General features: G+C 46.6%; 1 protein-coding gene across 1 annotated transcript in view; it reads right to left on the bottom strand.

Moving 5' to 3' along the window:
- Positions 1–15,966, bottom strand: part of LOC139049266 (uncharacterized) — a 61,788-nt gene extending 45,822 nt beyond the window's left edge. Inside the window, exon 1 of the mRNA XM_070524637.1 lies at positions 15,784–15,966. Within this exon, the coding sequence (XP_070380738.1) occupies positions 15,784–15,966 (183 nt within the window). The remainder of the gene's footprint in view (positions 1–15,783) is intronic.
- Between the last annotated feature and the right edge of the window lie 566 nt (positions 15,967–16,532).

Genomic DNA, 16,532 nt, shown 5'->3' with positions numbered 1-16,532 from the left:
GCATTGTCAAAACATACACTGGAATGTTTACAACGATAAACCCAGGAATCGTATCTCCTCTTCAGGTGGCGACACCGATGGCTTGCTCACGCACGTTTTGTCTAATTTTGAAATTTCATAGGTCTCCACAATCTCCCTTGTCATCCTGCTATGAGCCCTATACAAAATAGAAGTACTTTCAAACATGTTTCAAACATGGATTTACAGCGACAATCTACGCAAAAGATGACCCGATATTACCCTATTGAGGTTATATCGATGCTCTTTTATACTCTCATTGAAGCATCTGCCGGTTTGACCAACATACGTTTTTCCGCACGAAAGCGGAATGGAATAGACAACGTAAGGAGTGCAGGTGGCAAATCGTTTGCGATGTTCAGTAGAACATGCGAAGAAGTAGAAGTGAACATGGTTAACAAGTGAACGAGCTAGATTAGCTTCATGCACAATATGAGACATACATACGAAACTGTGAAGTGCTGATTTTTGTTCTATACTCATTAATTTGCATTGCACGTGTCCTTTTAATTGTAATGGTTCGGAGAACAGTGAAAAATACCTACACTGGGCATTGCGGCTCACACTCACCAATTATCTAAGGCTGTATACAAGCACGTACTACTGCCTGCAACTACCTACATAGGTTATGCATTCACTGGCACCGAAACAACAATTCATGATGCAATGTGTTATTAGGGGAAGCAAGCCCAAGTACCTTGCGTCCATTTATGTTCTGCTTGCTATCGCACGCGTTTTACAAGCGCAAAATGATAGCATAATGCAAGTGCCTAGCACTCCAGAATACACAAAAGATAAACCAATACTCGCCGCAAGTGCGGCCCTCATTGGTACGGCTCCAAAGTGCGTGGACCAAGCGCGGTCAGTGCGATACCGGGCCGACAATATGCAGCACTTTTCTCTGCCTAAATACCCAGCTTAGTAATAGTTTATGCCATCGTTGACGCGCATAACTAATTATCTAATGCTTTAGAAAGTATTTGGGCACATTAGGTTCTTTATATGCGCTTTGGGATTACAAAGGAGCTTCCATTCATTTGGAAGTTTAGCCCCTCGCAGAGACAGTACATTACCGATAAATGGATCAATTCGGGATTGAGTTTTTTCTATTGCGAGAACCAACCCAATTTTATTTTTATTTTGTAGTTCTCGTCATCACTCATGCTCATCATTCTTTCCTTCTTTCCATAGCGAAGCGTAATAGGCTCGAGAAATGTACCTTAGACCGACCTCTCTACCTTTCATATCACTAAACGTTTCCATCTCTCTATCTCTCTTAGCACGACCCCCTCTCTTAGCACGATATAATCTCGATGCGATACGGGAACTTGGTATGGTATGAGCAGCGTAGGGTAGGTGTAGCTTTACTACACTAAATCATTCAGTGAGGACAAGTCGTTAAATAATTCATTAAGGCTTGCGTTCGGGCTAGTTGGAATATCATACTTGGGTTTAAGAAGCAGGGCAGCAAGTGAAACCACAGAGATGAGAACATCAGATGCGAAGCACATCTATCAAGTGTTCATTAAAGCGAATAAGGAATGCGCATTGTGGGTGATAACTCCATGCGCAAAATAATAATGCGCCCGTGCTGCCCATCTGTTAGTACCTTTCTTTTTGTTGCCTGTCCCAGGCAACCAATAGAAAATCTGGAGCGTGCGCACAACTTAGGATTTGGCTTAATCAGTTCCTTAGGAAAGGTACTAACAGATGTGCCACACGTATCAAGCTCAGTTTGCGCATTAGTAGTTGCTCATGGCGTTGTTGTGCACAATGTGTACCCGCTATTTGTTTTAATAAACAGTTGCTTCGTATGTTATGTTCTCGTCTTTGTGGTTCAACATTCCAACGCTTCTTTTTAAACGCAAATTCTATAAGTAAGTAATGTCCGAACTGGTGTTGAGCCCTGATAAACGTTTTGTTTAAGGATATCAATACAAAAATAAAACGGAAACGTTATTCATGGAAGGTTTCCCCTTCAAGCAGACTGAAGGATTTTAATTGGTTTCAACATAAGTTTGCCCTATCGAAGGCATTATCTGCAAAATATGGACGGCGATGTCTGAAAGCTGATCTTGCATAGAGATATGTATACTGCCCTATTCAAAAACGTGTATGAGAATTCTATGAAAAATTAACCAGACGTATCATGTCGCAAAGATTCTACGAGAAATGAACGATATGCTATGCATATTGAACGAGCTCTCATAGAAAATGTGCGAGATAAGTATGATGTGCTACGCAGACTTTTACGAAGTGCACGAGATTTATGCAATGTGCTACAAGAATGCGTAGAGTGTGTATGAGATGTGTGCGATGTGCTGTGTAGGCCTGACGAGATTACGTATGAGTTGTGTGAGGTGGCGTGTGATGTTTACGCACTGTAGTCGTAAGAGCAACATTATCTTTGAGGATGACCTAGCGCGCCTTGACAGTAGACCATTGTCGCTCGACACGATTTTCACATGCCGCCGACAGAAGATATCGCAGGTGAAGGCGACCAAGGGGCTACTTCGGTTTTTGAAAGAGACGGGATTGGACAAGCGGCTGTGAGAGTGACGTCGCGTACCATGCCAGAATGATGGACTCCAACGGACGATGTGTGTGTGCTGTGATATGTGCTCTCTCTCCCTCTCCCCCTTCCCCATCTTTAATCTCCCCCATCCCTCTCCCATGTGTACGGTAGCAAACCGGTTAAGCCATACTGGTTAACCTCCCTACCTTTCCTTCTCTACTTTTTCCTTCCTTCCTTGAGGATGACTATCAACTGCATACAGAGTATGTGCACTTAAGTCGTAGTGCATACAAAAGCTCAACAATGACAGTGAGATTTATGAATTGTTTGTAGTACATGCAAGAGCATGATCATTGTGCTCTATGGTGACATTGAACCATTGTGACACATATACCAGCATGAATTACACAGCAAATAAGAGATGCAGTGTTCAACTTCTGAAAGTTCATGCAGTGGATGCATACATCCCCATCAAAGCTGGTGTCAGTACTTTTGATGCAACGATTTTCTCTTGGGGACATATTCTCGGATAAACACTTATGGTGATGCTACTGCCTTTGCATTACACATTCCTCGACCAACCAATACGCACTGCAGAGCGCAATGATATGGTCGAAAGCTAACATAAGAGAACGCATCCCTTGTTCAGAGTAGATCTACCCAACATTTTAATGCAATATAGGAGTTGGGTACTTTCAAAGTTTCATAGTGAAATGTTACATGTTTGTTTGTGCACACAATAAAAGAATATGGCAATGTGATTATAGCGCATTGGAAACACTTCAAACAAGGACGAGTTGGCAACGGCGTTTCTGGCATGCAGTTTGATGAGTGACAGTAGATGCACGCACCTCGTCACACCCTAACAATATTGGTCGCATCAGAGATGTCAGTCAGAGATAGAAATGGGCGAACTTGAAGCTGCATATTTTCCAAATAGCCAAGTGCATCAACTACAAAGCGTCAAATACAAATCTGCTAATGTCTTTTGATTAGCTATGCTAAGAGCATGTTAGTGCCTGTTTATGTCAAACCGTAGAACGCAGGCATGAAATTGGCCATGCGTGCCCACATATAAAAAATAAAAAGCAGAACCACCAAACACAGCGTAAATAGGTTGGTGAACAGGTAGCAAAAATAGCAGTCGAAATCCATCGCACTTTGTCACAAATAAATAAAGAATAATGAAATTAAATACCCATCAATCACTAAAAATGTCAAGTGATCAATGCACAATTACTACTATAAAAATTATTTGCACTAAGTCTTTCACAACTTGCTGAGAGAACTTGACCTAGTAAAAATCCTCATCTATGCACAGTAGTGCCAAAAAACGAGATTAGCATCGCAACTTGATGAGAATTATCTGCCTACAAACTACACAAAACTGAATTTGAAATTATAGCAGAAATGAAAGTGTGCCAATGATGGTTAAGCGCACTGCAATGACTTGCCCTGCACTGAAATATGACCTCGAAGCAACCAAAATGTAAGTGTCCCTACATTGAAGCAGGGTCTTTAAATGACGAACATGTAGCGCGTCCTGGCCCTCGCAGACGCAGTCACCAAATGAAAAACACCTTTGCAAAGCGCTGGCAAAAAAACGATCCATGTCAGGCATGCGCGCACACAGACAGATCACGAGCAGCTTCCGAAAGAAAACACTCGCGAAATACTGTACGGATGTTGTTACACGTTCGACGCATATCAGAAGCGCGCGCACAGACACACACGCACAGAACGCGAGCAGTTTCCGAAAGCACTCGCGAAAGACCGTATGCATGTTCTTACAAGAAAGCAAATCTAGCCGGCGTGGCATCATTTGCCGATGCATAAGCAGCAGCACTCGAGAACGGTATACGTCCGTAGAACGGCGCACAAGCCGGAACAAAGTGTGCACCACTCGACGCCAAATCCGTCGTCGATTACGCCGCTTAGAAGCACGGATGTCTTGTAACAAACTTCAAACATATTTTACGACCCTGACTGTTTGATACGGCTGCTCCCCAGGTTGCTGCCCTCGCTGCTGAAAGCAATGTCAGCAAAGTTGTTGAAACAGGCCGCCTAACACGCCCAACATGGAAATAATACGCCTCTATTACCCATACGATCACGGTTACCGGAACCAGAGACGCCGAGGTAAACATCCTCTATCGTAAGTAAACGACGCCATTTCCGCTCATTTCGGACGAGGTTTATAGTTACTTTCTCAGTGACACAACTCTTCCTTTCGAGCAGGGCGCGACTTGTTCCTGGGAGTGTGAGGGTGCTGTGAGGGTTCTGCGCTGGGAGCGCGCTGCGGTCGAGCTCTGCGCAGCGCCCTCACAGTCCCAGTTTAGCGCTGGACGCTGGCGTAAGAATAAAAGTTTTTATGCGAAGCATATTACGAGGGCTCAACCCAGCTCCTCAGGCGCGGCGGTGACCATAAAATCACGTGACACCGTGACGTCACGACAGAGGAGAAGTGGCTTTGGCTCAACTCTTGCAAGACGGGCTGGGTGGGAATCGAACCAGGGTCTCCGGAGTGTGGGACGGAGACGCTACCACTGAGCCACGAGTACAACGCTTCAAAGCGGTACAAAAGCGCCTCTAGTGAATGCGGTGTTGCCTTAGAAACGCGCTGTTTCTAAGGCGTGCGTCTCTTGCTCAGGCGCACATTTCGTTGCCGCGCCGAACGCTGCTTTGCTCGACGCTCACCGCGTCCAATGCGGGGCGCGTAGTCGCTGCCCTGTAGCCCATTGTCTTACACCCCTTGGCGGGTCGACGGGAACGCTGTCGCGTTCCACTCTTGAAGGCGAAGAAGTAATGCATGAGTTGTTTCTTCGTCTAGCCGAACCAAATATAGCCAAGCAACAGCAGTTCACCAGGCTAAACAGTGGTTCAACAACTAAAATAAAGGCTAGTATGCTTCGCATCCTGGGCTTAACCTTACCTAAGCCACAGCCATTTTTTTCTCTCTCTCTCACAGTCCCAGGAAAAAATGGCTCCCTGCTGGAAAGGAAGAGTTGTGCAACTGAGAAAGTAACTATAAACGTCAGTCCGAAGTGATGGGAAATGACGTCATTTCCTTGCGACAGAGGATGTTTACCTCGGCGTCTCCGGTACCGGGAACCATGATCGCATGGGTAGCCACCCATGCGATAACTTCACCTTTCTTTTATGACGACCTGATAGGAAGAATATGAAGATCAACATACTACGAAATGGCGAGGTGGCTATTGAAAAACCTGAGCAAGGAAAACCTGAGCCCGACGAATGGGAGCTATCACTCGCGGAAGACGTGCTGGTGAAGTTCTCCGAGCTAATATGCATTGGGCCATATCCGGATGCCACAAACGCGATAGAGGTACCATTCTTGTTGCGTGACAGCACAGTCACCAGGAGAAAGCCGTATAGCCTCAGCCATGAAAAGAAATTATGGCTAAGGCAAGAACTTCAAGGCACGTACAGAAGCAGGAATCGTTAGGTGATCGTCATCCTGATTTGCTTCCACTATTACCATTGTACCGAAAGAAGATGGGTCATTCCAACAGTGCACGGATCACCGAAAGATAAACAGGCAGACCGACCTTTTTACATACACGATGCCTAGGAATGCTGGCATCATTGACGAGACTGGAGGATGCGAATGGTTTTCACGTATATACTTGTGAAAGGGGCACTGGCAAGTACCACTGAAAGAAAAGAATAAGAAGTTTACGGAATTTGTCACACCAATCGACATTTAGGAGTATAATGGATTACCATTTGGCTGGAAGAATTCTGGGTCGTTGGTCCAAAACATGATGAACGAAACGCTGAGCAAGTTCAGTAGAAAATTTTGCAATGCACCTTTGGATAATATTATTGTCTACTTCAGGACAAGGGGAAACCACAAGGAGCTATTGCATAAAGCACTTGAAGCCCTAAGCACCGCGCGACTTAAAATTATCATGAAGAAAAAGGAGTTTTCTTGTAATAACGGGGTTTATCTCGGAAGTGTGATCGACGGAGCAACGAAAAGCACCAGGGAAGAGAGTGTTCAACGCACAAAGAAAATGTTGAAAGCGTATGATGTTAATTCTCTCCGATTGCTTTTGGGACTCAGGGGCTATTTCTGGGCATTCATAAGAGACTATGCCAGAAAAACCAGATGCCTCACCGCAGTGAGCCAAAAGGGCGTTCCATTTATGTGGGTAGAATAGTGTAAGAATAGCTACACGGAGCTTGTCCGCATCATTTTATTTGACCCTGTAATAATGCTGCCCGACTTCAAGCTGCCTTTTGAATTCTATAGCGACGCATCTTTTTATGGAGTAGGCGCCATACTCTACAAGCGTGATACTACAGAGCACCATGGAAAGGAGCTGAGCGTAGTAAGTTACTATTCTTCCCCTTTCACGGAGACACAAAGAAATTATGCAGCTACGCAGAAGGAAGTATTGGCGGTGGTGTTAGCCTTGCGATACTTCAGAAGCTACCTGGAGGGATACCCCTTCAACCTGTTCACAGGAAACCAGGTGTTGAGGTACCTGTTAGAGCTATCACCATTGAAGGGCAGAATAGCTCGATGGGCTAGCGAAGTACTACAATTCCGCTTTGACGTAATCAATCGCCCGGGAGAGAAACATCAACATGCCGATGCCCTATCTCGACCACACTTTCGGCATGAAACCCCAACTAGAAATATAAGCTAGTTTTAAACACGCAGGAAATGGAAGTAAAGAATGGTAAATTATATGTCCCGGATACCAAAGTGCCAACACTCCCGAAGCTTTACCACACTTGTCCAGAGTCAGGAGGACACAACGGATTCGGCAAGACATACGACAAAATAGCCCAGCGTCTCACTTGGAAAAAGATAAAAGAAGACATCACAAATTGTGTGAAAACTTGTCGTTAGTGTCAGCTTGTTAAAGCCAAGTACCAGCCTAGAGGCAGTCGGATGGTCTTACCAGAGTATTGTGATATCCCCCTCGAGGTTGTACATCTTGATTTTGGTAAAATGAAAAAAGAAGGGGGAGAGAGTTAGGAGCACGCAAGCATTCCTTGTCGCCGTGGACGAGTTAACGCGTTTTGTCGCCGCCTAATCTGTAGAGGAGGACCCAAACTGAGTGATATCCCTTCTGGAACGAGAACTCTTCAAGAACGTCAGAGTCATCGTCGCAGACAATGGCCCAGCCTTTAAAAAGTGCAAAACTGCGACTTTTGGTGAGCAAAGAAATACCACCCTTCGCTTCCCACCACCTTACCATGCCGAAGTGAATACCCTTGCAGAGCGACTCATAAGGGACTCGCTGTGCATTCGATTATGGCGCGAATTCAAGGGCAGCTGGAAATGCGCCTCAGAAGCCATCATTGCACATCACAACAGATCATATACGGCAGGCCTGGGATGCAGCCCAAATTGTGTGGCAGTTGGCACAAGCTCATCGCTGCCAGCGGACCCCGAATTGGGCTTACAGAAAGAAATTGATCTAATGGAACATCGCAAAAATTACCATCAGCGAAAAAATATAGAGCGACAATGCAAAGGAATTTTGAGCGCACACATTGCAGAAAGATGACGGAGGTTGAACCAGATTCGTGGATTCTGATCCGAAAAGAACTTGATTCGAAAACGCCGCTTACGGGACCTTGCTATGTTGTCAAGACAGCTAGACAGAAAGGACTGCTGAAGACAATATACTACCAAAGACCCAGTGAAAAAGTTGAGAAGGCTTCAGTTAGGAATGTACTACCGTGTTGTTATCGTGGGGGCCAGCACAGCTGATTGGGAGGGTGTAGCGGTCCATATCGCCAGCGCGGTAATGAGAGTGACAAGAAGACCACGAGGTCTAGCCGGAGGATTATAAAAATGAATGGGTTCTACCTGCAGTACCCTAGTGAAATGTTTACAACACTGTTGTCATACCATGCCAATTTGGGTAGCTACCAAGCTAAAGAAACGACCGTGCGAGCATCAAGACATAGGCGGCTGTTTCATGACCTACACGACGCACATGTTATGATGTTCATGTGTCGACAGATCATTTATGTTCATCATACACTCTTGCCATACTAGGCCAATTTTGGTACATCCCGAGTTAATGACGCGACCATAAGAACACCAAGACCTAGGGCTAGATAGATAGATAGATAGATAGATAGATAGATAGATAGATAGATAGATAGATAGATAGATAGATAGATAGATAGATAGATAGACAGACAGACAGACAGACAGACAGACAGACAGACAGACAGACAGACAGACAGACAGACAGACAGATAGATAGATAGATAGATAGATAGATAGATAGATAGATAGATAGATAGATAGATAGATAGATAGATAGATAGATAGATAGATAGATAGATAGATAGAATAGATAGATAGATAGATAGATAGATAGATAGATAGATAGATAGATAGATAGATAGATAGATAGATAGATAGATAGATAGATAGATAGATAGATAGATGCTTTAATGTGGCAAATGTTCGCCAAGAAATGCTTCGAATTTAAATTGTCCCACTTTTGCAAGAAAGGTGAAGCATCGACTGCGACCGCAAATGAGGGACTCAGCTATACAAAGTAGGGACCGTATTTTTATGGGTCGTATAAGCTTGTAAAGAAAGGCATACTGGCTAAATTAACAAGCACGGCCGCACGTGCGCAGAAGCAAACACGCACACACCTCACTCGATGACCGCGGACACTCGTTATCAAAACGCTGAAGTGATGTAGCGCGGCAGCAGAAATGAGCGAATTCACCTTCGTCAACGCGAACTATGCTGCCAAAGCATTGAGCGTGGCGGACTCATCCCTGACGCAGATGCCCCCATCCCCACCCTGTCCTGCCTCCGAAGCCTTGCGCGCGACGAAAGACGGCGCGCTGCCGTCTTCCACGTTCGTCGCCCGTGCGTCGGCCGCCGTCCTTAATTGCGTGCGCCAACTAAGCCATGATCGCCCGCTCCTCCTCGCACACTTTCACTCCCACATACCGCATACGGCGCGCGGCGATGATTTTATCGCCCTTAAACTTTATGCGCAACCTAACGGCAACGCCGACGGAAGAAATGTTCCTGGAGTGTTCGTATGATTGCTCTCGCAATAAGATTCGACTGCTGTGCCATTTTCAAGAATAAAGAAGCAAGAGGCCCTCCTTCTCCGCGTTTCCTGTTCATTCTAAATTTTTTTTCTTCCTCGTGGTAGTTCATGGCTTGCGGTGCCCTATGCATTCATTTCTTAGAGAACATGCTTCTTCTTTTATTCCGATAGCAACCATATGAACAATAAAGCCGCATTTCTGGGCATAAACTCCACGAGTGATGAAATCGTGGCTGCGCGCCGTATGCTGTACGTGAGAGTGAAATCGTGCCGGGATGAGCCACCAATGGCGGCGATATCTCACGCACGCAACCAACAGAGAAAAGCGGGGAGTAAGCGCGCCGCCTTCCGTCGCGCTCAAGGCTTCAGGAGGAGTGTAGGAAAGGGGAGGGCCTTCTAGTCCGGGCGGCCCAGCAGCCGCGCACGCCCGGCCGGGTCACTGTATCATGAAAGCCATCTGGGATGGGCAGAGAGTCCAGGATGTGCTTCGTTTTAAAGGGGTACAGAATCGAAAAATTGTCGCCCAAATTTACGGCTCCAATGACAGCTATCTCGTCGAGAGTGACCAAAACAACACTCTTTCTGACCACAAATGAGCGAAAAGTAATTATTTTCTTGCATTTTTATCAAATCGCCGCACCTGCCGGCGTCCTCTGAGGACTCCGGCAAAACCGGATATCACGTCACACTTACCGGCCTCACTGCTTCCCGCCCATTGCGAGCGATCGCAAAGCCTCGGAGTGTCATTGAAAAGGCAGCGTCTGAATCCTGGCGCTGTGTCGTCTGTTTTCTCGAGGAAGCGCAATCAACAAGACGTCAGATGCGCGTTTGAAAAGAGAAGACGAACACTCGTGGGTCTGCTATCGCAAACACCGGACAGCAGTGGAGCTCAGGGAAGGCCAGTAAAGTTGGGCCGAACCGCCAACAAGACGCACGCGCGCCGGCAACGCGTGCCTACGGCGTCCGCCAAAAGGCTGTTTCACATGGCGCGATTGCGGCGAAAAAAATCCTTCCACCGCGCACGTCGCAGAGCGATTTTCACTGGCAGCTCTCACATGCGTTTGCGGCAGCGCGATTTCCGTCGCAGCAGCCCACAAGGCTGCCTCCTGCTCACGAAGTATCCATGCCTGCATCGTTAAATAAAAACAACACGGAAACTGGTCAAATATTCGAATTTTCCTATTATTATTTCATAGCAGACTAGGTACGCCATTTTTAACCTTTAAAAGCGTTGAACTTTACGACAGCTTGCAGATACGGCGAGTGATGTGCTGCACAACACCCCAAGTATGAGCGTGCGGCTTGTGATGCGTCGGTGGGGTGGTTCCGCTTACTACACTCTATTTTCATTGTTACTATGGAAGCCAGAACTTTTTTCCTGAATGAATATTAGCTTTTGCAGAAGAACAAGCTATTATTGAGTGTGCATGTACAAGCAGCTGGTGCAACTTGTAGTGGTGAAGAGGTTGACCACGTTGGCGATCAAATGGATCAAGATCCTTTTTAAACGAATTGTTTAAGCGGAAGAAAATAAAAATGTTTATGAAGCTCCCAAGCCGCAAACGCTGGTGGGTGCGCCCTATTCAAACGTACGTAAAACTGGCGCGCGACATTGCTCCACAGAGCTACCAACGCGTGGTAAAACATGGAAGTGTCTATTTTCAGGGCGCTTTGTTTCGTCACACATTGCCCCTCCCACATCGCGCCGATCGCTGCGCTCAGGGACGGCGCGAACGACTTGTCGAAATCCAGTCGCGGAGAGCCCACGACGTCGCGGCGGTCGCTGAGCGACGGAATTCGCTTTCTCGCTGACCGGAAATCGCATCATGTGAAACAGCCTAAAGGTGTCTACAACGGAATCCATGATTCGCGTGGCCAACGCCGTAGTAGACGCCGCGGTTGTCTCTACTCTAATGTAGTGTCACCGAAATGCCGTTCGTTCCAGTCGTTGACGCGTCGTTCAATAGGCTGTTCATCGAAGTCGGAATTGTAACCTCTGTTCAAGCCATCACACTCACTAGAACTTAGGATTCTGCACGGCGGCACGCGGGGAAAACAAAACAGCGCGCAGCCGGCCAATTCGCCCCGTCTCTGCTGAAGGTGGATGTGACGTCAGATCCGCCGGCTAGTTCTTGGGAGAGCGTTGCGTGCGATCCGGTGGCCGATCACATAGTGTCAAAAATAAGGCCATCCGCTCTAAAATAACCCGAATAATGAGTTAATACAAGAGGAATTGTGTCGTAGGAATACAGTTGTCTTGCTTTCGCCATATTCTTGAATATATAGTATGTCTCCTTTTAAAGCGAAAGCTTTAGTGACAACGTCGAGCCGAGTGTCGCCATCGCCAACAATTTGACCTTCATTTGACCGCAGCTGTGTCGTAGACTTGGCAATGCATCACGTGACTCACCGCTCCGAGAGCCGCCACAGCCGCTGGCTTGGCGCATGCGCTCTACGCAGCTGGGTCGCCGCCTGACCGCGTGACTCGCCGTGCGCCGAGCTAATAGGAGCGCCGCGCTCGCCTAGTCAGGGCGACAATTGGCGGCAGTGCGAGCTTATCCCCGGATGAGAGCGAGGCCGAGCCGTCTTCTCTGAGCGTTGCGGGTGTGCGGGAGCGGCGTCTCACCACCGCGGCGATATCACCCGGTGAGCTGCTTCACTAGAGAGGGTCCGGAATGCAACAGGCGTCGCACCGTCGAGATCAATGTAGCGACCGCGTTCGCGCCCTGTCCGTTCGTGCTTCGATACTGCGCATGTTCGCGGCGTCTCTGCATGTCTAGCACATGCCCTTTCGCTCTGTAAGCCTGATAACAATCTTGTCTAGCCACTGACCTAGGCACAGCCGTAACACTTGGCTTAACGATGATTGTACACCTTTAGTATATTAATTACAGCTAAACCAAAGGTTTAGCGTGGCCAAGTGCTGGTTCACCAAACCAACACTTGGCGAGGCTACACCAAGCTTTCACTTTGCATATCGGGGGTTAGCTGAGCTAAGCCGCAGCTAGTTTGTTTACAGCGCAGTTCACGTCGATGTGAGCAGCTGCACGAAGGTCTATTTGTTGGCTGCTGTCGCGTTTCCTCAGTGGAGCATCTTGACAACGAGTTGCCGCTTTCATTGCATGAGACGTGTTCATGTTGGCTTGTGCGCGCGTGGCACACCATGCTTGTTAATTTAGCTGTACTCGCAGAAATATTGTGGTTATGAAGGGAAAGCTACGGAAGCAAAGCGCGCACAACTGAGAGCGCTTCTGAAAAGAATCCCTTGTTTTAATCCACGTGAATTTGGGCTGGGGAAAACAAATAATTAACTCCTTATTAGCGACAATGACATGAGAGAGAACGCAGCATTGAGTGTAAAGATTTATTTATTTTGCAGCTTCGCCCTTCCACGTCTGGGGAGAGGCGAAGCCGTCACACGTGCGTCGATTTAGCGACTGTTCCGAGCAACAAAAGCACTGTCAAACGCAGCCGGGGTACTTGGCTGGGTAAAACATGTGCAGCAGCCACTTGCCCGTAGTTTTCCTTTCATGGCACCACAAATTTGTCCGTGAGTACGTTATCCCTGCGCTGACTCGTTTATGTGGCCTTTAAAACTACTATCCTTATTGCGCATAGCTGTCCACTAATTTTCTATCACAACTGGTGCTTGGACTTTTGAGGGAAACTGTCACTTTGTTTGTAGCAAAAAGGTTGCTGTTGTTTTCACTTCCGCGGCAAATATCTAACTATCTCATGTTCTCAACACGTTTCTGTTCCACGCAGAACTCCCGCTCAACTAACCTTTCTCCTGATTGTCAGAGGTACTGCTTCCCCGAAGAGCCGGAAGTTGAATCCTAATGTCATTTCTGGCGTGGTACTAAATGATTGCAGTAAAATGTAGACGCACTGTGACAACCTCTTGCCCCAACTTATATCTATTCCAGGAACTTTTACAAGTGCTATTGATATCAAACCCGCTTTTTCACAGTTCTGGACGCGGCTGTGCTGCACTGCGTGTAGTTGCTTCTACATGCTACTGCAAGTCATTGTGTGGGTTCTCATGGTCAAATGTGTTACGGAACAAAGATGGGTGGTCTAGCGGCTAGAGGTCGGTGAAGATGATCTTAAAGTAGTGTTCATCGTAGACACACAGCTCTTTCATTGGAAGCTCCTACAGATAAATTGGGCTTTCTTGTTTTCTTGTGATTATATTTGATTCTAATTAATATCGACATTATGTTCTGAAATCGAGGAAGCATAATATAACAGACCAGACGCGGATACACGATCTGCTTTTCAGCACGAGGTAGGAGGGTCCATTTCAGTCCATGGCGGCCGCATGCCAATAATAGCGTGAGAAAAAAAGAAAAAAAATGAAGAGAGTGCGTGTATTTAGATTTAGACGCAGTTTAAAGAACTTCGAGTAGTCATAATTAATCGGAAGCCCTGTGCAACAGCGTGGCTCATCGGGTCATTGCTATTACGGATTGTTCAACCCAATTGAAATGAAAACCGTGATCTAATATTGTGAATTGATTGGCGCTCGTTACTTCAGTTAGCTAGGAACAATGTTTTTATTTATTTTTATATACTGTCAATGTGAAACGAGTAAAACGTAATGAGTTCGTGGAGGAAGAGGAGGAGGAAAAAAACTTTGTTCTGGTCCTGTACAAGGTGTTGTCACCTGCCTGGCCACTCCCATGTTGGGACCGGGAGGTCAAGCCTCCTAGCTCTATCATGGGCGTACTGGACAGGCAGGACTTGAAGCATATGATCTAGAGAGATGATCCTTCCTAAAAACCGATTCCGCTAAATGCCAGGGCCGAACTACCCACACTCCCAGAGCAGATGTTCAAGCGTGCATATCTCCTTTTCGCATACTTTGCATATAATATTCATGTCTGCAATGCCATACCATTCAATTATTTGTAGAGGTGAATAATAAGACTGTGTTTGTAATTGCCTAAGTGTAACCGCTTGTGCTCTGTTTAGCCTATAGTGAGGAGGTGTAAACTCCCTCCTTTCCATGTAGTAATGTTTTGTAATTTCACTGTATGTAATGAGCGTCTCTCTCTATAGGTTCTCCAATCCAACAGAATCAAAACCATATGTAAAAGTGGCCCGGTCTGTAGGGTCGTGGGCGACGCTGTTGGCCGATTCATCTGGATTCACGGGAATGTCATCAAGTGAACCAAGGTGTGCCGGGAACCAATAAATGCAACGTGTAACATTTATTTGCATTTGGTTAATTATTCTCGCAGCCTGTGGGGCAATCTTTCGCCGATTGAAAGCTCTAATGGCTGTTTTTGAGGCACTATATATTTCTGTGAATCTATCACCTGTTAGTGCCAATGCAATGGCAACTTATTCAGCGACTTCAGGTTTGCTAGTGTAGACCGTGGCGCAGTTGGTGCATTTGCCCTGATGATCCACTACCGCCGCTGCGAACTTAGTTCCATCCTTGTAGGCAGCCGAATCAACACTCCTCTGCCCCCTTTATCCATTTTCTTGATTAACGCCCTGGCTCGTGCAAGTCTCCTGTTGATGTTATGTTTTGGGCGCATATTCTAAGGTAGCGGTGCGATAACTATGGTGTCTGCGAAATCTTGATGAATTTCAGTGTACTTTGCTGGATCCGTAATGGGGTTGATCATGATCTTGTCCAGGATTGATCTTCTCGTGCTGGTTGTGGCTTCAACCCAATACACCTATGAATCTATACAATTTGTAAGAGCAAAGAGTTTTTCGAGGGAATTGTTCCATAGCAGCTGTGGTGGAGAGAAAATGTTCACGTAAATATCCGACTCAGCGTTTCTCTCGGCAATGTATGTATGCATATTCCTTCGCATATGATGTCACCGCCAGCATATATGGTACATTGAATCTAAGTCAAGCGAGCAGCGGCCAGCGTTGTAAGATAGCCAAATGGGCGTAGGCTGGGCGATAGGAGTGGGACGAGCTCTGCGAATCCATCGACGCACAGACGTGCAACGGCAAATCCTGGGGTATGCTGAAGCACGTTCTCTACGAAAGCCGCTCCAAGTAAACTCATAGGCATAGTTTGATCCGGGCCCTTCACGAAGCTACCAGTTCTCATACGGTTGATGAACTCGTCTCAAAACTCATAGAGAAGTACCTGCCCGTTCATTGGGGCCGGGATCCGGTGACCGAACTCCCGGAATACCAGGGCCCTACTGGCACCGAGCTGGATGACGAAGTCTTCTCCGTTGCCGAGGTCAGATAGCCCATCTTCGCGCTCAACCGCAAGTCTGCGTCGGGTCCGGACGGAGTCACCAACGGAATGTTGAGAAACCTGGACGTCAGGTCGATCGGCTTTCGGACCGACAAGATCAACGAGTCCTGGAAGAGCGCCGCCATTTCACCGCCAGCTTATATACTACATAGCACATATCTCAAGTGCGCAGCAGCCAGCGTTATAATATAGCAAAATAAGGGTACGCAGGGCGATATGCACGAGATTGATCTTCTTCACCTGAAGTGTCATGTGCCACGAGTGCCGCCAGAAATAGATGATGCTAGCAGAAAATTCAGAAACTCTGAATAACTCAGGAAGGCATCTCGCAATAACTTCATTGTCCGGCCATGATTTCGTGGATTTTTAAAATTATTTGTACAAGCGTTGGTTGAACGTAATGTTCTTCGCTACGTGACAACGTTGAATTGCCACTCGAAATTTTTTATGCTTACTTTATGGCATGGATTGCCAGAACACTGTGTTGCAGACATTGTTATGTCAGACTGTTTTGTCAAAGAACCTCCATTGTGCAACTGCACCGCTCCCATTTACCCGCGAGGACGTCAGATTTTTTTGTCTGTTGCAACAATCTCATTCGATAGACGCTTAATATCAAAACGCCTGCCTGAATAGAGCGCAATTTAACCTACAGGGTGCCCAGGAGATTGGGAAACGAAGCTAAGGACTA

This window comes from Dermacentor albipictus, chromosome 8 (genome assembly GCF_038994185.2).
Source record: "Dermacentor albipictus isolate Rhodes 1998 colony chromosome 8, USDA_Dalb.pri_finalv2, whole genome shotgun sequence".
Lineage (NCBI taxonomy): Eukaryota > Metazoa > Arthropoda > Arachnida > Ixodida > Ixodidae > Dermacentor > Dermacentor albipictus.
The sequence above is the reverse complement of the archived record's forward strand: the minus strand, read 5'-3'. Positions and strand labels throughout refer to the sequence as shown.